This window comes from Bidens hawaiensis, unplaced genomic scaffold (assembly GCF_021521415.1).
Source record: "Bidens hawaiensis isolate Kalapana, Puna unplaced genomic scaffold, B.hawaiensis_p1.1 tig00052333_1, whole genome shotgun sequence".
In the NCBI taxonomy this organism is placed as follows: Eukaryota; Viridiplantae; Streptophyta; class Magnoliopsida; order Asterales; family Asteraceae; genus Bidens; species Bidens hawaiensis.
The window spans coordinates 1,175-22,571 of record NW_027499402.1 but is presented as its reverse complement, the minus strand read 5'-3'; the positions used below and the strand labels follow the sequence as shown (position 1 = coordinate 22,571).

At 41.4% G+C, this 21,397-nt stretch overlaps 1 protein-coding gene across 1 annotated transcript; it reads right to left on the bottom strand.

Moving 5' to 3' along the window:
• Positions 1 to 10,896: 10,896 nt before the first annotated feature.
• On the bottom strand, positions 10,897 to 12,640 carry LOC143599540 (uncharacterized). Its single transcript, XM_077077467.1, has 2 exons — positions 11,839 to 12,640; positions 10,897 to 11,760 (listed from the first exon to the last, which is right to left on the bottom strand). The coding sequence occupies exons 1-2, from the start codon at positions 12,184 to 12,186 to the stop codon at positions 11,443 to 11,445; spliced, it is 666 nt and encodes a 221-aa protein (XP_076933582.1). The 5' UTR covers positions 12,187 to 12,640; the 3' UTR covers positions 10,897 to 11,442.
• Positions 12,641 to 21,397: the final 8,757 nt, after the last annotated feature.

The following is a 21,397-nucleotide window of genomic DNA, read 5'->3' as shown; positions in this document are numbered from 1 at the left end:
CCCTACGTCCCCATAGGTGGATAAATGCTCGGGTATTGAGGTCAATAAAATACAATAACAATGGTTAATATCGATATAATATGTCTCAATAACAATAAGTCAATATACAATGGACTATTAGGAACCTGCGATAATGATTGCAATAAATATATTATATAGCATGCATGGCAATTTCACTTATCAAATAAACAATGACCAATAAGACAATTAGCAATATATAACGGTGACACGATACTATGAAACAAATCCACAATATTACGATATGATTAATGAACCAAGAACCATATACTATGAAAACGAAGACACAATATGACACTACTAGTGCAAGGCTACGAAACCCGTACACTATGAGAATGATGAAAACAATGTTTACGCTACAAGTAAAAGACCACAGAATCCGTACACTACGAGAACGGTGAAAACAAATAAAGCTAAAAGAAGAGAAACACGGAATCCATACCTTATACGATGAGTACAAACACAGTGAATAAGTACTTCTTAACTGACACGCGATCCTACAATATTTCATTGCAACTTAGATTATATTTTGGCATTCATGTACTAATTAAATATTTGGTGATGTTTACTGTATATGTATCGATTTACACTATAGCTAATCAATCTAGTAGTTATGTTATACAGTTTAACTGGGATTGCATCTTTGAGTTTTCAAAAGATATTTTAGAAACTGTTTATTTAATACTTCATTTGTATATTTTTACATAAAATTAAGCACTATATTATCACTGGTGCTTTGTCAACTTTTCCAAAACATTTAAAGGTTGGTTATAGAGTCCAAGACTCTTTATTTATTTTTAGAGACAATCAGTTTGGTTCGTGAAGAAACACTAACCGGACCCACGACAGATTACGAGTAACCTGGGGGTTAGATAGATGTTTCCCACGAGGGGTTAGACCCTGAGAAGATGGTTCTTCTGATAACCTGCAAAACAGACACCGTGAGCTTGTCACTGAGAAGGGGGGGGTTCCTCCTTGTGACCACCCTCCGGTGTGAGAATCAGACTAGATTGCTCTTTAAATATAAATGTATATTAAGAGATTGCTAGAGCATATATCAGGTATAATATGATGATATAAGATAAGATGAGATGGTCATACCATTTGTGGTATTTATAGCCGAAGGTAGGTTTCCAAGGAGGTGTGGCCGGCTGCAACAGTGTTCCTGTTCTACCAACAGTGGCCTACGCACGTGCCCTGCTGGTAGTTGGTGGGTAGGGAGCGGCTAATAGTGACCAGGCCTGCTGTGTACTATTCCTTTTCCACCAACTGCCGGCTACGCACGTGGTATGGCAGTAGTTGGTGAGTAGGCAGCGGCTAATAGTGACATACAGTACAGGAGCATGCTGCTCGCCATACTGTTGTCAATAAGCTGTTGTATCTTTAGTCAGATCTTTTTCCCATACCTCGTCAGGTACAGTACAGAAGATCTTCCCGTATCGTACGGACTGGCTTATTTGGGCGGGAGTATTCCCCCTCCCGCCCTTGTGCGGGATTGTTCCCGGCTTTGCTCATTCCTTCAGGTGACACTGAGTGATTGAGAGCTAAGTGCCTTGTGCGTGTAGCCTTGCTGCGCGGGTGGCCTTCCCTGATGGCTTGTATCCGAGGCTGCGGGGACAGGCGGAGTCCTTCACCACTGGGAGGCATTTCCTGCGGGAACAGCTTGCGTACTGCGCGTAAGGACGTCACGTCTCTGAGCATGGTTGGTCCTGCGGATCCAGTTGGTTTCTGCGCAGACGTTCCTCTTCAAGGTGAGTCTTTCGGGTCCAACTGGTCTCTGCTGGGACCTACCTCTTCAAGTCCCCCCAGTCCAATGTTCTTCTCATGAGTGTTTAATAAAGTGAGGTGAACTTTTGGACTTAAGCAAAGGGTTTTGAAAAGGGTTTTTTAAGGTTTTCCATGGGGATTCCTCCCGCGGAAGTCATTGTCACTTGCAGAAATTCCCGAGTTTCCTGCTTGGTCTTTGGGTATGATGCGGGTAGGTCTGTAACCTCCTCGCAAGTCAGGAGCGTTGAGTCCCACTTGTGTAGATTCTCCATGAGGTTTTGGTAGTTTTGAACATAGTGATCAATTATGTTAAAACCACCAATTCCATCCTGGAGCTTCAAACAACGTAGTTCTCGACGTTCCCGCTATGCGGGGATGTTATTTCCGTTTCCGCAAGCATTGCCCAGAAGATCCTTCTTGGTTTCAATTCCCAGCGGAGCGCTAGGTATGTGAAGGGTTTTGCCTTAACACTGTACCCGCGCTCGTCTTACGGTTACTTTACTTCCAAGGTATTCCTGGCGTCAATTCCCTGCGGGTGCTAGGTATGTGAAGGGTTTTGCCTTTACACTGTATCCGCACCCGTCTTATAGTTACTTGGTTGCCGAGGTATACTTGGCTTCAATTCCCTGCGGGTGCTAGGTATGTGAAGGGTTTTGCCTTAACACTGTACCCGCATCCGTCTTACGGTTACTTGTTTGCCAAGGTTTTCTTGGCTTCAATTCCCTGCGGGTGTTAGGTATGTGAAGGGTTTTGCCTTAACACTGTACCCGCACCCGTCTTACGGTTACTTGTTTGCCAAGGTAAGGGGTATTTTCCCGCCTATTATTTGATCTTTTTGAATTTTGAATTTTGAAATTCGAAGAGTTGGTGGAAAGATAAGAACAGTCCAAACATCTGAAACGTCGTGCGACGGTTTCTTCTGACTGTGTCAGATCGTGCAGGAAGTTATGGTGACGTGACAGTACATGGTCATTCCAGACGCTTTTTCAGGCGCGTGGGCGCGATTTTTCGGGCGCGTGGCCGCGAAATTAATGGTACGCGTCCTGTCAACAGCTGTTGCCAGCTTGCTTTTTGCCACGTGTCATAGTTTCATTGCACCTTCGATTTCTCTCTCCTCCGCATTAATTTCATCGCATTAATTGCGATTAGTATATAAAGGGGGAGAGGGTTCTTTGTAATCCACACTTTCACTCCTCTTCATCTCTTTAAGCGATTTCCGGCGAATACTCCCCTTTTCAGGCAAGCATTCTCCCGAAATCGTTTTCTTCTTTCCTTCACAAGATGTCGTCTCGTGACGTTGAATCCACAGCCGATGACAAGAGTACTGCTGGTGAGTGCCAGTGTGCTCTGCCTGGCGATCTGTACCGGTATGTCGTCAGGAAGTTCATGCTCGAGTCTCTCGAGCCTGAGTTTCCTGAACCCCATCATACTGTGTACGATGCCCCCAGAGGCAAGATCGGGGTTTATGCAGCATTCTTTGTTTATGGGAATCTTAGGTTCCCATTGACAAAGTTTGTTTACCGTGTCCTTGAGAGGCACGGTGTTCATTTGACCGAGTTGCACCCCATGGCGATCGCCAAGATTCGCCACTTTGAGTGGGTGTGCCGGATACTGGGCGTTGAGCCCTACGTTGACCGCCTGATGACCTTCTACACTTGGAGGTGCATCCAGGGGTGGTACACGTTGACAACCCGGATTAAGGGTTTGAAGATTTGCGCGACCGAGCGCAGCCTTCGCTCGTGGAAGAGGGAGTTCTTCTTCATATCCGCTCGCGCTATCCCCATTGCCATGAAGTTTAAGAATGGGCAAGCTCTCCCAAGCCTTCACGCCTCCAGCTACCAGGAGGCAGAATGGTTTGCGAAGATATCTCGGGTCCAATCTCCGGTTTACCGGTTTGCGGAGTCCGGGATGGTGATGCTGGGGATGAGCCGGGTGTGGAAGGAGGCTGATGCGCGCAAGATTCCGATCGTCCTCGAATACGGTTCGAACTCTGTTCCTTACGGTATGCCTTTTTCCCTTTTGTTGATTATTGATTTCTTCTAACTTCTTTCCTGTTTATTTCAGAGGGGAACGACCTGCAGTCGCTCCTAAACCCGCGGGAGGCTGACGGTCCCGCACGGATGGGTACTCGTGCTCTAGATGAGAACGAGTTGCCCATCCTAGAACAAACGGCGGATCGGTTCGTGGAGGTCTATCCGCTAGGCCATGAGATCCTTAGCGCCCGTCGGCCAGGTAAGGCGCTCTTCGACCCTCAACCCCTCAATGTTGAAACCTCTGCTGGAATTCCTCTAATCGTATGTTCTGATGAGGAATCCGCAGATGGTCCTCCGTTGGTGCGGAAGAAGAAGGCTGTCGGCGGGAAGGGGAAGGAGAAGGCCTCCACTGCCGATCCAGCGCCTCGGTCTGATTCGGAGACCGAGAGCGAAGAGGTGGCGGGGAATCCCGGTGGTGATAAGACCACTGCTCCGGAGGCTGTGACTGTCACCTCCGGAGAGCCCAAGAAGACGACGGTAACCGGCGCAAAGAGGCCGGCTCCATCGGGTTCGTCCCCGCCTCTCCGTACCTTCAGGCTCAAGAAAACCCGTAAGTACAATTTTCTTTTGCTTTTATTCATAGCTTAATATCGTTAACACTTATCTTCTTTACGCAGGCGTGGATGTTGACGCATTCCAGGGTGGAGCGCAGAGTGGTACCTCCACGCCAATGACGGTAGGCCCGGTCAGCCTACCTGAGGCGACGACCCAGGCGGCTGCGCATGCGCCCGCTGGTTCAGTTGCTCACTCCTTTGAGCCGACTGTTCCAGCCGAGATGACGTCACCGCCGGCCGTGAGTGCGATTTTTACAGCATCCTTCACCGAGCCGGCGGTTACTATTGCTGCGGATTCCGCGGCGGCTGCTACGATGCCCCCGCCATCGGCAACGACGGCCGATCCATCAGGTACGCATGGGGGTTCTCGCATCTCTCCGCCACCTTCCCATCTGCCTGACCTCTTGGATGGATTTCCGTTGGGTTCAGGTGATGGGTTCGGCGGCTATCGGCCTGTAATTGACCCTACAGGTGCGTAGGGTTCTTTTGGCCCATTTTTTTACATATATTTTTTATCATCTTTTCCTAACTGCTTTTTGTTTTTTACAGTGTCGGATTCCAATGAAGTGTATGTTCCACGATGGAACATTCGCCGAGGAACAACCCTTCGCACCCCTGTGGAGTGCGTGGAATGGGCTCGTCACGCTGCTCCTAGTGGTGCGTTGGGGGAAGCCATGGCTAGCTACCAGGAGGGTAGGCTAACCAATGAGCTTCGGGTTCTCCTTGCTCGGATGCAGCCGCGCGTCGAGCTGCTTTGTCGTGAAAACGACAAGTTAAAAGCAGCTCGCCTTAAAGAAGTTGCTCAGGCGCGGGCCATCCGGGAGGAGAACCAAAGGCTTTCCGCTATAGCTGCGGAAAAGGAGAAGGCCTTCAAGGCCCTTGAGGTTGAAGTTCAGGCACGACTCGAGGCCCGTTCCAAGGCTGCCCAAGCTGTTAATGAACAGCTTCGGCTGGCTAAGGAAACTGCGAGGAACGCAACCGAGAGGGCCACCAAGGCTGAAGCTGTTGCTGAGCCTCTGCGCGTGGAGAATGAAGAACTTAAAGCCAAATTAGAGGCTCTCCAGCAGGCTCATGATGCCTTGGCGATGGAGGATGCTAAGAAGCTTCAAGAAATCTTGGACCAGAGGGGGGTGCTTGACCATACCGAGCGTAAGCTAAAGGGCGTCGAAGAGGCTGCGGCTAAAGAAGTGTTGCTTGCCAACCTCAACAAGAATGAAGCCGAACGCGCCCGTAACAAAGCCCAAGCTGCCCTTCAAGAGGCTCTGGTTGCCAAGGAATGGCTTCTTCGAGAAGCGTTGTCTCAGGTAAGTCTAACTTCATGTCTTCACGCTTTTCCTTATAAATAGAAAAGGTTCTGACACTTGTATTTTTCTTTGTAGGTTGTGCATCGGGTCTTCTCAGAGACATCTTACGACGATGCTATGAGCGCAGCCCTCAACGCTTCTCACGAGGATGGGGAAAAGGCCGGCTTCCTGCTTGGTCTAGGGTTCGTTGAGAAAGGCATCCCGCCTTCCAACTTCCCTTTATTCGATGTAGATACTGAAGCCATATATGACCAAGCAGTAAATCAATACGCCGCCTTCCCGCATCCGGTGGTGGAGAAGGTAAACGAAGTTGCTGCTGCTGATGATGGGCTAGCTATCCTCAAAGCTTTCCTTGAACTGCCACGCTCTGCTGATGGGGCTGGTCCAAGTGGAGGTGGCCCTGAAGCCTGATCCTGAAGATCCCTTCCCGCTGCTAGGATAGATTTAGCTTGTATAGATTTATTTTCTTGTAGGCGGGTAGTTACCCGGCCATTCTTGTAATCAACCATTGTGAAATATAAATCTTTTTGCGGGTAAGACCGCTACTTTCGTTGGGTTCCTTGCTTTGTAAACGTTGTATGACTTGCATACTTTAGTTTAAATTAGCAATTTTCCAAGTGTTTTAGAATAAGTTAACCTTTGAACGTGGTAGATAATAGGTTGAAGTTTTGCTTCCTCTTCCGTGATTGTGAGGGTAGGACCGTCACTTGCACGTAGTAGGATGGCTAAACTTTACCATCTGACCTGCGTGTTGGTTTTCCTTATCTTTTTAGGATAAGTTAACCTTTGAACGTGGTAGATAGGTGTGAAGTTTTGCTTCCTCTTCCGTGATTGTGCGGGTAGGACCGTCACTTGCACGTAGTAGGATGGCTAAACTTTACCATCTGACCTGCGTGTAGGTTTTCCTTATCTTTTATTAAAAATTCTGTTTTAAACCGTTCGACGCGCAGTTGTCAATAGGTTAGTGTTCAGTTCCCTTTTTCATGATTCATGCGGATAGACCAGCACTTTCATTTAATGGGAGGACTGAACTTTTCCCCTTCGACTGACCTGCGTGAAGGTTTGTCGTTTTTTGGGTTTATGCGGGTTTTGCCGCCTTCCCCACGCAACGACCTTCCACGTATTTATGCGGTGAAAACCGGCATATCCGTGTTGATAGTTCATAAAAATGTAAAATCATCAGCGTCAATGTTTTAAGGAGAATCGTTTCCATTAGAAGTGGCTCTTGGCCTTTTCTTTACAAATTTGGAATTGATTTACATGCAAACTGTGTAAATGAGCTCCCTTCCATGTTGTTGGGATGGGAGTGCCATCGAGCCGATACGCACCTGGTTCGGGATCTCGTTCTTTACGCAGCATGTAGTCTCTACATTGTAGCTGGAATTTTATTCGTGTTTTCCCCAGCTGGGGTTCTACACGCATCAGCCTGCTCAGCGTTCATTGCGCCACGAGGTGCGCGAGCGTCCCATCTCTGACGAATGCTTCGACCATGTCCTTCACGTCTATGCATTCTTCGGTGTTGTGGCCTTTTGTCTTGTGAAAGTCACAGTACTTGCTCCGATCAGCATTGTGGCGATGTCGGATTATTTGAGGCTTTGGCCATGGGAGCTCCTCGGTGGCGAATATCTCGGTGACGCTTTTGGTGAGCGGCGTCCATCTGGAGTTCTTGTTGGACTGTACGTTATCCCTTCCGCCTAACCGATGCTGCAAGCCGGATGAGGTGTCAAAGTTTACCCTTGACTGCCAAATGCCTAGCTTCCGCTTTTTGTTTAATCGGGCGGTCAGGACATTCTCTTCCCTTGTTTTCTGGGTGTAGAGGTTTGTGCTCTGTGGGAGATCTCTACCCAGTTGCTTTTCCGTTTCCGCAAAGCGTTTAGCTGCTGTCATGATGGCATCCCATGTGGATGGCATGCCATCTTTACCCGTTAAGGTGCGGATGAGCTCTGGGTCGTTCGCGCCCTGGATAAAGGCAGCGCGAACAAGATCTTCGCTGATATTACCCAGACTTAGCTTCTTCGAGTTGAAGCGAGTGATGAAGTCCAGCAAAGATTCATCTTTTTCTCGAATGCACTTGAGGATTGTCCATTGCTCCTCGGTATACTTTCTTTGCTTGCTGAAGTGTTGGCTAAACTTCTGTTGGAAGTCAGCCCAGTCGTAGATGTGGTTGACCGGTAGACGGTCGAACCATGCTCTAGCAGCCCCGACCAGCGTCATTTGGAACATGTAACACCATGTAGGTTCCGTCCAACTACTGACGGTTGCCCCCGCTATGAACCTGTTCAAATGATCGTCTGGATCAGATATACCATCATATGTGCCTATGCTGGACATTTGTTTAGCACTTTTTGGGGCGATTGCTTCCGCAATGTCCCTTGCAAATTTGGACGTTCCCGCATTTGCAACGTTTGGTCTGAATGTTTTGGAGAAGTCTCGTGGACTTCCACCTGTGCTTTTTGGTTTGAAGGCTTGTCCAAAATGCCTTCTCGGTTGGGAATCCGTTTCCTTACGCTTCCCTTTTGCCCTATGGCGAGGGTTCGCGTCGGAGTCGGGTTCGCGTCGAGTCATCCAAGTAATCTTCGAATTCGTCAGCCTGTTGGACGTTGCGCAAGCGTTCGTCCAACTCGGCTTGGAATTCCCTCTGACGTGCCTCCGCCCATGCCTTTACTTCATCGAGTGTTTGGCGGGGGAGTCTTGTTCGTTTCTCTAACTGGGTATTCGTGAATCCCAGTGAGCGATTATTTACTGCACTTGCCCCAGCTTGTGTAGCTGGGGTAGTGTTCGTAAAGTTTACTTCACTTGCCCCGGCTTGGGTAGCCGGGGTAGTGTTTGTAAAAACTGTGTTGCCGGTATTCCCCCCAGTAGCTGGGGTTGTGGTTACCGGAGTTTCTTTAACCATCTTGGAAGTTTGAAAAAACTGGAGAAGAATAAAGTTCTAGCTTTATGCACGGATGGCGCCAATGAAGAAACACTAACCGGACCCACGACAGATTACGAGTAACCTGGGGGTTAGATAGATGTTTCCCACGAGGGGTTAGACCCTGAGAAGATGGTTCTTCTGATAACCTGCAAAACAGACACCGTAAGCTTGTCACTGAGAAGGAGGGTGGTCACAAGGAGGAACCCCCCCTTCTATATTATCTATATTATCACTGGTGCTTTGTCAACTTTTCCATTTATCTATATTATCACTGGTGCTTTGTCAACTTTTCCAAAACATTTAAAGGTTGGTTATAGAGTCCAAGACTCTTTATTTATTTTTAGAGACAATCAGTTTGGTTCGAGAAGTGTGGTTTTAACATGTAGCATTCAGTTTGAAAACAAATGAATTAACAAATGATCATGGGGTGAAAACTGTTTCCAAAAATTATTAAACCTTGCCCCATGCATCTTTTAACACATTAACTTTATATTTTGGGTAATTCGTTCAAAACGGTAGAAACAAAACAGAGAACATAATTCAATCACGTGTTAGGCTGTTACCTTTGTGGCAGATTCGTGGCGGCGGTACTCAGTCAAGTTTCCCGGTGGCGGCGGCTCAAAATAAGTAGAGCTAGAAGTGGCGGCGGCGTCTCCGGTGACAAAGATAGCAGTGGCGCCGGAGAGGACTCGCGTAGCGATGGCTAGCTTCGGCTCCGACGAATAGGGCGGCTTTCTTCAGACAACCAACGGCGCTGGTGGTGGTTTCCGGCAACTTATAGGTGGCGTCGGCGGTGTGAATATGGCAAGGAGATATACAGATAAATGGTTTTTAAAAGAAAACAATAATCGTTCTTTGTATTTATGTTAGTCGACCCCCTGAATTCGCGAAATCAACAATAGTTTGTTGTTGAGTCTACCACGTTCTCTCGTCGGAAAAGTCGGGAAGAAGAAGATAAGCATGGTTTTCAAATTTTACTTTAGTTAATTGGCAAGAATAGCCCTTCTAGTCTAGAATAGATTTTTAAACACCCTAAACTTATTGTTATAGCATATCGATTGAGTAACATTAATTAATATATCATATTCGGTTAGTTATCATTGATATTCGATCACTTTTTTTTTTACCGATGCGTTATATTAATTCGATATTTAATGTTTTAGGCTTTCAAATTCTCGTATATTACAAAAGAAGACATGATACATTTAAATTTAGCAATGTAGTTTTTTTTCCTAGGACACTTGAAACCTGATTAATCCAACCCGAAGAAACCAAAACCCAGATTATCCGAACCCTAAGAGACCGTGAGAGATTTGGGCTCGGTTTTGGGTTTGGATTTAAAACTTTAAAACCCGAAGAACCCGATCCGAAAAACTAACCTGAAGAACACCCCTACGAATAAGCATGTAACATTTTCTAAAGTAACCCCGAGTTTCATTTAACACGAGAAAATAAAGGAAATAAAATTAGAATACAAAGGAAAGGAAAAGGAAGGAAAAGTTAAGATTTTCTTTCATGTTCTCGAGTTTAATGAAACTGAAAGGAAAAGAAAAATTTTTAAGCATTTTATGTGTTCCTGGGATTGAAGGAAAGGAAAAGAAAATTACATTTTTACTATTATACCCTTTTAGTAATGGACCAAACACTTCTCTATGAACTCTTTCACAACTTTTGGATCTTTGACTTTCAAAAGATCAGCAGGCTTTATACCCTGCAACAAACAAAGACAGATCACACATCCACATTCTGGAATAACACATTATGTATTTTTGATCAAGCATATACCAGTTTATAGTTGTAACAAGCATATAACAGTTTATAGCTTTAATAACTAGACAAATGGATGCTACGAACAAATTCTGAAATTTGAAGACTAGTAATGACTTTTTTTCACGGTTATGCGGGAACGGGCCCAAGTTTTTGTGGCAAGAACCGTTTGCATTTTTTATGCACTAATACCTGCTGGTTGTTGCACAGTGCTACTAGGATCACTAAAATAACATGTCATATTGATAATATTACTACACAAAAACTTAAATTTATCCATGAGATCAGCAGACTATGTCTGCTGCACACTCCATTATATGCTAAATCATAACCTCTGCTGCACACTATAATTAATGCATAATTATTAGTTTTTACTACTAAAACAACATTAAGAAAATACACTACATGTTTAGTTTCAACTTTAGTTTGACCCAAGTTAACCCATTTATGGGCCAAAATTAGCTGCACTAGTATCACAATTCACAAGAAACAGAAATTACAGTATGTTCTTGTTAACACTAAACATAGCAAAGCCAAGAATCAATAAATGCATAAAAGTAATCACTTCACCATAACCAAAAGATAATTGTTCACAAGATCCATAACAACTTACAATGTCATCTTTGCATGAATAACAAAAAAACACATGGCATCTAAAGATGGCAACTAATAACATTATCAAATACATAACCAACATCTACTAACAGTGTCATTTTTTTCCTGAATTACCAAAAAAACACACGGCATATGAAGATGACACCATTTCCTAAACTTGCTTACTACTTACCATCCTTCATCATACCTTTCAAAATACCCACACGCATTTGAAGAGGACAACTAAATAATGTCCTTGCTTTTGCTTGATTGTTAGTTAAATAAATTAAAGTGTCCGGTATTTCATTAGGTTCCAAACCCATTGGCTCCAATTCGTTACAAATTTCCTCACATGTAAACTCACGATGATAAGCTCGATCAAATATTTCGTTCGTTTCTGCAAATATTTTATTGCCTTCTGAAATAGCATAAGCCACACTGTCAAGGCAATTCACAAGCTTCGAGTTAAACGCTCCAGCTTCATCTTCTTATTCTAGTTTCCTTTTTTTACTTTTACATTTTTTTGCATTTAAAGACGGCTTAGGTGGAGCAACCACATAATCTAACACTTGAATATCATCATCAAAGTTGCATTGGTTCTCTAGAGTCACTTCTTTGGAAGCTAGTAAGTCATCCAATTCAAAAATTGTTTCTACTTTAATGTTGTCATTTTTCAGCAATCGAGCATTTCGTTCTTTAGCAATTTCAGCATGTGCACCGGATGCCCTATCTCTTCCAAATAGTTCTAGCATTTCATTGTAGTTTGACACTTTTTTCGTCTTCAACGTTATAGCCTCAGGCTTTGACTGTTTACAAAAAAAAAGATAATTAGTATTATTATAATCGATTAAGTAATTGTTTAAGAAAACAACTAGAAAGCTTACATCTATTAATTTAGCCCAAACTTCGTCCTCAGCCTCAATTAGTCGAGTCTCATAATTCCAAGAGAACCCACTCAATGAAGTTCCTTGAAACATATCGTACCATTGAGAAAAATGGCCTTTCAATGTTTTCAAACGATTCATTAAATGACTTTTGGTAAACTGTATTTGAAGCTTTGTAGTTAGCTCCTCAATCATACTAGTGTATGCTTGTGGGGTGAATGTTCCGTTTATCCTATTGCCCTTATCTTTTTGTGTTATCATCGCTTGAACGAATGCATCATCCATCATCTCTGTCCATTTGAAGTGTTCCTTCTTACCAATGTTTTTAATGCCTTCTTGTTTGCTCATGATAACTTCCTACATTATAACAAAAATAAAAGGATACATTGCTAAAAAAATTGAACTGCAAATGCTAAAATTATAACTATGATATATAAATAATACTAAATAACATCAATAATAAATGCTCATTTAGCGGTTAACGTGATAATAGGGGCGCATACGAGCCGAGCCCGAGCTCGACTCGAGCTCGGCCGATTCGAGTTACTCTTTTAAAGCTCTAGCTCGGCTCGTGAGTTGTTTTTTTAGCTCGGGTTCGGCTCGTTTAATATCTATTAATCAATTTATACAAGTTTTTAATTATTTTTATACATTTTCAAAAAAAAAATTGTAACAGATTTGATCAATAGAAAGTAAGTATATGCAACAAATAAAGATTTGAAGTTGTTTTGGTGCATAACATTATTATCAGTTGCTTGAAAATTCTTTAGCAAGCTTAATTAATTCAACACAAGAGAAATCATTACTAACTCGACTGCTACAATCGAATAACATGTAAAAATCAAAACAAAGTGTTATAAAACAAATGATAATACCTGATTAAGGAAGGGTTGCTCGGAGTGTTGAGTAGAAGACATTGTGACGGCAGCTTAGGTTTAGAGAAATATGAAACAAATGCATGACCTAATACAAAAAGAAGAGGACAACATAGTAATTTTAAGTTTGATAGTAATTTAAGTTTGATCAGGATGTCAACTTTTCCTTTCTCACCTGTTCCTTCCGATTTGGAATGAAAGAAATTGGCATAAATTTTTATCACTTTCTTTTCTTTTATCATGCTTTTTCTCCTTAAAAAATACGTGGAACACCTTCACTTCCTTATGTCATCCACTTTCTTTTCCTTTCTATTGCTAAATGAGTCTATGGAAGAGAGCCTAAGGGGGTGTTTGCTTTTTTAGAGAAGATCTACTGTTTGTTTTTCAAAAAACATTTCATTAAAAAAAAGTCTGATGGACTAACCTCTTTTCACATTTTCTGCCCTCCTCTCATATTTTATTTCATTATTTTCAAACACAACCACCCCTTCTCTTCCCGTCACACCCCGCTGCCCCTCCACCCCCGCTTATGCCGGCCACCACACAGCTCCACGCCGGCCACCCCACTCCTCCTCTGCCGCTCCCGCACAGTTCTGTTGCCGCCCCTACCACCAATCCAGGTTTCTATTAACCTTAAACAAGAATCATTTGATTTTCCATTACGACGGGCTGATAATCAGTTGGACGAGAAAGAGGAGTATGATGAGAAGCTTAAAGAAGTGGTGGTTGTTTGCTACCATATTATTATGGTTGTTTTAACGGAGGAAGAGGTGATAATGATGAAGACCATGACAAGCTCTATATATATTTTTATTTATTTTATTTTTTGTTATTTTATTAGAGTTTGGAAAACATTTTGGCCAGTTTGACAAAATCATGTATTACGCTACATGTTTCAAATTTCTCTTTACTGAGGATTCTCTTTACTAAGGAGTGAGATTTGAGTTTCAATGAATTTAGGTTTTCTTTTGGAAAATGTGTTTCTGTTTCTTATATCATAATGCTTAGAACTTAGAAGGTAACAATTTTGTTTCTTATGTTAAGTAATGTGTTGATTATATGTGTTTTGTTATTAGTTAATTAAGTAGTAGAATGATATAATAATTATTAGGGTATACGGAGTTGTATCAGGATCATGATTTTGGCGTGTTTAAGTTAAAAAAAAACGGTTTATTTTAATAGTCTGCAGACGTAAAAAAAACAAACAATCTTCTTTTTGCAGACTACAGTGGTTTGGTCCACCTTTTCTCATACAGACTTCTTGCAGACTACAGTACTAAACGGCCATTTAATTGAACTTTGTTGTGTCCTCATCGTGTATCATTATCCCAGCTTCAAATTTCAAAAATTCTTTTCCAACCTTATCTATTTCATTTTTTGAACAAAACTTTTCAAATACTAGTTTTTTGAATTCATCACACTTCATTTTGTCAACTGCTTCTTCTCCCATGGCCTGAACTACTATATCCCACCAAAATAAAGCTTCTGATTTTAATGAACTTATTGCAAGTTTTATCTTTTGATCTTTAGCACATTCACTGACCTTAATAACTACTTCCATTTCTCGTATCCATTGATATGTGGTCATAGCATCCCCTTTTCCATCGAAAGATGGAGGTTTGCATGTTTTCAATGTTTTGTAAGAACACTTTTTCTTTTCATATATATAGTTTCTTTGTGTTCAGGAGTTCGTCAGCGGCTACTTCCTTCTCTTTGGTAACTGCTTTCTTCTGTGTATTGTGTGTGTGTTGGGGGGGGGGGGGGTAAATGTTCTTTTCTTCACGTCGATTTTCCTCTTTATCAGCTTTCTTAGCTTCTTCGAATCATGTTATTTTGGGAATTGCGTTGGCGATCTTGTCTGCCATCCAACATCTCATAACATAATAGTTTGCTCCAAGTTGTTCATTTTGTGATCGTTGCAATGATTTATTATGTAAAGAAATTTCTTCCATTCTATAAGCATAAATAAACTATCAAAGTAGTTGTAATAATCAAATATGTCCAAAAATACTTATTTATTTATTCAGACAAGAAATATAAGCGAAGCTAAACAGATGTAATTGTTTATTTACTATTAATGTAAGTTCTTTCTCAACCATTGCTAATCTCTTTTCTAGATTTCTAGTGTATTCTCTTAATCTTATTAATTCCTCCTTTTCTCTCTCTCTCATTAAGGGGTCCTTGGATTTCATCAATGTTCGGTCAACTTGGCCCTTCACCAGGTTGCTTAGATTCCTGGATAATCCTATGTTGATTCACAAAAGGGTGTATTGATGAATGTTCAGAGGGTTCATATATAGGCATGAGTTGGTAAAATTTTAGGTTGGATTCTTCTACGGCTCTTTGGCTGCTAAAATCAAGATATTGTTCACATGGAGAGCTAGAAAAATGTTCAGGAAGGTATTCTGCCTTTTCGGCATCTTGTTGAGTGTTTGGTGTAGGATTTATCTCAGGTGGTGGTGTCAGAAAGAAAGTCAGGTTGGAAACTTGTTTCAGGTAAGTAATTGGAAGGGTCATATTCTATTCCTATTTTTTTTTGTCCCAAATCATGACTCTTGATTAAATCCTATGTTTGGATCATATCCTAAATTTTATCGGGGTGGTTGTGGTATATTTAATTCAGGTCATTGCATATAAATGACCGATTCTTCGTCATGAGCCATTTCTTTATTCCTAGTTTCTCGATTTCTTCGACTTCCTTGACTACCTCTTGAGCCTGACATCTCCTATATCATATACTATTGTATTGTCAATACATTTTTAGTAAATTTATAATTTGCTAAAATCTTTGGCTCTGATACCGACTTATCACACCCGCTCAAGCCGGGTTATCATAACTGATTGATATAAGATAATTTACAGAGGAGTAAAACATTATATATTCACACCCTTAAGGTTAGTTTAGAAACCTAGACTGAATATGAACAGAGTCTACTTAAACTTAGATGACAAATATATAACTTTCATTTCTTCTTTTCCACCTTATATTAAGTAAGAGTATTTTTTACAACTTTCGTCCTTTGGTTTCTCGAATCTCTTACTACTTGTTCCCTGAGATGTGCTCAAAATAAAATAACGTCATTTTACAATGGTGAGTTCATAAACAAACATAGTTCAAAATATGACAAATCCTTAACTTAAAATTTACATATTAATGCAGATAAAAAATTCCAAATTCTTAGTTCACACAGAACATCATGCGGATCGTAAGTCATATATATAACAAAAACTTTTATCCCGCGTTGTAAAACAATAAATGGAAATTTATCCATTACCTAGTTCTGTTCGTCCCGGAATAATAATAGCGCTAATTATATATATATATATATATATATATATATATATATATATATATATATATATATATATATATATATATATATATATGCTATTCCCGTGGAATTAAACCAGATTTATATCAACATATTAATAATTCATTTCAAGTAAACTCAATAAATTTAAATAATAATAGTTAAAACACACACACACACACATCTCAATTTTGAAAATGTTAGAAACTCACCTTACTAGACGTTCATCCAATACTCTTTTATTACGTTTCACGTTCCCTTGTAAACCTAAGAATTAAATTATAGTTTCTTCTTGTTTAGAATTTAATTATTTACTCGTTATATCTTTATCTTTACTATATATAATGAAGGAGTCGGGGACCTCTTAAAATTTAAGAGGTACAAGACTTTATGTTCAAAGTACTACCCTTATTGCATGTAATAAAGAAGTTAGGAGGGTATTAGAGTCTTTTGGTCCATGCATTTTCACGAAACTTTCCATTGTTAAATTATAGTTATAACTTTTACCCCTATACTATACTCAAATTTTGTAAATATCAATAATAAATACTCTTCTCCCCCTCTAAGTTTCCCCACATATTCCTCTATTTTCTTTTTATTTTGTTTTCCTTTTATATCTTGTAATATATTAATTTTTTATAAATTTTAAGCATACCATTACGATGTGCTTATTTTTTTTACGTTATGATATAAATTTTGTTGAATATTGATATACCGATAACAATGTACAAATTATAGACGCATCAACGTACAAGTCACTTAATAATAGATATTTTTTTATTTAATTCAAATTAACTACAACCCTGAATAAACCTGTTCCCTCCAACTCTATCTATGCAGCTACACACACATACATACTAGGGCACCCCCATCGTCATCTGTCTGCATCGACATGGCTACAATGCTCTCATTATCATCATCGCTTGTGTCATCATCGTCGTCATCATCATCATCATCATTATCGTGATTGGAGACATGTAAGGCTCCGTTCCCGGTAGCCCTACTTTAACGTCGGATTTACTCATAAACAAAGTTCTACAAATCAGAGTATTTCGCGGAATATAAAACATCAATCATTCATTACAAAACATTTAATCTTTCTTTTAAAACCATAACATAAAACATCTTATTTAAAACATCATTTCTTCCATCTACAAATGTCAGCCGTTCAATCCATGCCATGTGCCATCCTCATGCCATCTCGATAAACATATATACCTGCGTGCATACTAAAAGTCAGCTACGCTGAGTGAGTTCTAGTTAATCAGGTAACATACAATACATACACATATCATACATACTTACGTATCCGAAGATACATATTCATACTTAACCAGTTAACCTTCTGTTCTACATACATACTTACTACTATCTACCTCAATCCACCGAGAGTATGTTCATAATCCGCCGTCTATACCTATACTCAAGGCCGTGAACATGAAAAAGGTCCGCCGTCCTTACCTATGTTCACCATTTATGGTACGTACAAAGTCCGCAGTTCTTCCTTGTACCGTCCTATATTAACAACACGTGCAAGGTCCGCAGTCCTTCCCTGTGTTGCAACTTATTTCTTAGCACGTAAGAGGTCCGCAGTCCCCCCCCCCCTATGCTATCACAACACAATTACAGCAAGTATAAGGTCCGCAGTCCTTTCCTATGCTGACTCATATTTCATAAGCACGTATAAGGTCCACAGTCCTTAACTATGTTCTCATCTATCGTATATAACTCGATAAGGCCCGCCGTCCTTAATTACGCCATCACATGCCAAGTCTATGTCCACGGAAGTTAGAGGGATTTGCCATCCTAACCTACTAAGTAAGATATAGAACTCATTTGCCATTCCCGTACCTGCATACACTTACTTGCATATACAATAATCACATCGTAGCATAAGAACACTCTAGACGTTCTTCACATCATTCATTTAACAATCATACTCCTTGTCGATACGTGCAATATCCGAATATCGTTCACGCCCCGACAAGCATTCATCTATAACGCTCATACATCACCCCTACATTACATATAGCATTCATACCTTTATTTATAACCTGACAGTACTCGCAATATCCGAATATCATTCACGTTCTGACAAATAATCATTCATATCTATCACATATCATATATAGCATACACTTACCACTTAATGCAAGTGTATTAACTAATCACAACGAGTATGCACACAGCCCCGAAAACATAACAAGGAATGGGGCTAGAAACTCACCTGAACTCGGTTAAGTTCACTGTTAATGGTTGTCCTTCTCTTTAGCTGTGCGCGACTAACTGTATAACAATTATACGTATCAATTAACTATCACTACCCATAACACGTTCCTGGTCTAATTATAACCCTCATCGAACAGGGGTTTGGGGGAAGCGCCCCTGACAGCGGGGTTCTAGGGGCGGCAGCCCCTTGCAGGGTCCAAGGGGCAGAGCCCCTGGCTGGGGTCGAGCTGCCATGTCAGCATGGAAAAATTTTATTTTCAATAACTGTCTTAACACATTTTCCATTAGGCTTTGAAATTACTATCTAATTCGCCATCTCACTTACTATAATGAATTAAGTCTAATTCGTTACCGATCACAGTCCAATTCGTTATCTGCTTCGATGTCCTGATTTGTTAGCTTAATTCGTTATTCTGGTTCGTTATCTCATCACAACTTGATTCGCCGTCTTGTTCGTTATCTTTTCATAACGAATTGGCAAGTGACGAATCACCTGATTCGTTATCTGGACATGACTAGATTCGTTATTTAAACATAACGAATTGGTTAAGCTGATTCGTTATCTGGACATAATGAATGGGTGAACTAATTCGTTATCTTGCCGTAACGAATTGGTGAAATGATTCGTTATCTTGCCAGAAAGAATTAGCTAATTAGTTCGTTACTTTACCTTAACGAATCACGTCAGTCTTATCCAGACTTTGACCCTGAGGTCAAAGTCAAAATCGATATGAACACAGAAAAGTCAACTCATACCAGATCCGCAATTAAACCTTCTATACTTAACGAAAACTCATGAATCTGGTATCGTTGGATTCGGAATCCCAGCACCTACAAACCCTAACCATTCAATTATCTCATTATAACGTTTTATAGGGTGTGATTTAAGCCTCTATAATACGGGTTTCTTTAGGTTAACAATTAACCTATCAAACGTTAATCAATTTCAGTAAGTTTTGCTTCATTGGATTTGTTTTTACCATACTAAAACAGATCTACGATTTCTAGACTAAGGTGCTGTTTGTTTTTGAAGACAAAAATTTTCTGCAATCTGATTTCATCTGATTTAATATCTGCAACTGAAGATGTGGTCTGAAGGTCTGCAATCTGAAAATATAATACTGTTTGTTTTATAAACTGGATTCGTCTGCATAAGCTGAAAAGTAGTTACCTATCATATATATTACAGTAGATAAAAGCCATTTAACATTTGTAGACTGCTAAAATAATTGGTAGTGGTGTACGAACTATGGAAGTGGTGGTGGTAGACAATTATGGTAGGCGGTGAACGGTGGGTGGTGGTGATGGACGATTGTGGTGTTGGGTGGTGGACCGTGATGGTGGCTGACAATGGGTGGTTGTGGTGATGAACGGTGGTGGTGGGTGGTGGTGGATGGTTGTGGCGGGGGTGGTGGTAGCGGCAGACAGTGGGTGGTGGCAGGTGGTGGTGGGTGGTGGTGGCGACGGACGGGGGGGGGGGGGTGGTGATGGTAGTGGAGGGTGGTTGTGGCCGACGGGGGTGGTGGTAGTAATGGACGGTGGTGGTGGGTGGTTAACGGTGGTGGTGGTGAGTGGTTGATGGTGGTGGCGGCGGACGGTGGGTGGTGGTAGTGGTGGTGGACGGTGGCGGCTGGTGGCAGACGGTGGGTGGTGGTGGTGGCGGCGGACGGTGGTGGTGGGTGGTGGCGGCGGCGGACGGTGGTGGTGGTAGTGGACGGTGGTTGTGGCCGACGGGGGTGGTGGTGGTGGTGGTGATGGATGGTTGACGGTGGTGGTGGTGATTGGTTGATGGTGATGGTGGCGGACGGTGGGTGGTGGTGATGGTGGTGGTGGACGGTGGTGGTGGCGGCAGACGGTGGGTGGTGGTGATGGTGGTGGTGGACGGTGGTGGTGGCGGCAGACGGTGGGTGGTGGTGGTGGCGGACGGTGGATGGTGGTGGTGGTGGCGGACGGTGGGTGGTGGTGGTGTTGGACATTGGGTGTTGGTACTTGGTATGATGTTAAGAAGTGTGAAGATGGTGAAAAAAACTTATTTTTTAAGACCATAAAAGCAGTTTTCAGATTTTTTTTTTTAAAACAAACTGTCTTCAAGAGCTTATGTCTGTGTGCCCGCAGACATAGGCTCCTTGCAGACCTTATAAGCAAAAACAAACACAACCTAAATCCGAACTTAAACGAACAAGTTCTCGATATAAACGTACCTTAAACGAGTAGGTTTACGAACATGGTCTAGTTTTGATGTCGTTTTGGTTCGTCACAACAATCTAGCACCAACGGGTTCGGGTTTCCACCTTCGGATCTTGGCTCGGGTTATAGGATAGTGTTTGTGTGTGTTTTTCAAAGTGTAAGCTATGGTGTAGAGATGGATAATAATGGAAAGGATTAGGGTTTAAGGGGTATTTAAACTCCCTTAAACCCATGAACCTAAGGCCCATTTTTTCATTTTTGGTCCATATTTAATTTCATATAATTAGCCTATTCCACCTATCCTTAATCTTTTATTATTTCTCTACTAATTCCAGTAAACTTTTCCATCATAAACAAATAATATATATAATATTATTCTTAGAAATTTCGGGATGTTACAAGACATGTTAGTATCATCGCTACTATATGTGTGTTATGTTGATGTGTTCTATTGAGTTTCAATCTGCCAACAGCATCTCTAGTTTTCAATATGGGTCATCAATCTGGTCACCATTGATGTGGTATTAGAAAGATTTTAGATTCCCATAAACCGATTATCGTTATCTCCTTAAATTTGAATTTATGGACACACTCTTCATGATGTTGTTAATTTTCTGTAAATTCACTTTACAAGGAGTTATACTCGACAGACAAACATGGTTCAAAGTTTTTTGTACTTGCCTCATGCATTTCAAATCTATGTTGTGTAAGTTTTGCTTAAAATTGGGCCTTTTGGTTATATTTTCATATCCATTTTTTCGGTTTGAAGCGTCCATAATCTATGCGGATCAGAAATGAAATTAAATTAAAGGATTCCTCACTTCAACCTCAAAACCAGGATTATTTGCCATGTTGTTCATACTCAGCTAAATGATAGGGATTAGAATGTTAAACTCATAAGATTTTTTTGGTTGTGTAGGCTAAACAATACACGCACGAAGACGGCCTTAGCTAGCC

Bases quoted from the DNA above. Each gene is read 5' to 3' on its own strand.
- LOC143599540 (XM_077077467.1), bottom strand. From the start codon at position 12,186: ATGAGCAAACAAGAAGGCATTAAAAACATTGGTAAGAAGGAACACTTC. The intron at 11,761-11,838 runs GTAAGCTTTCTA...TTTTGTAAACAG, and splicing joins TTTGGGCTAAATTAATAGAT to TCAAAGCCTGAGGCTATAAC.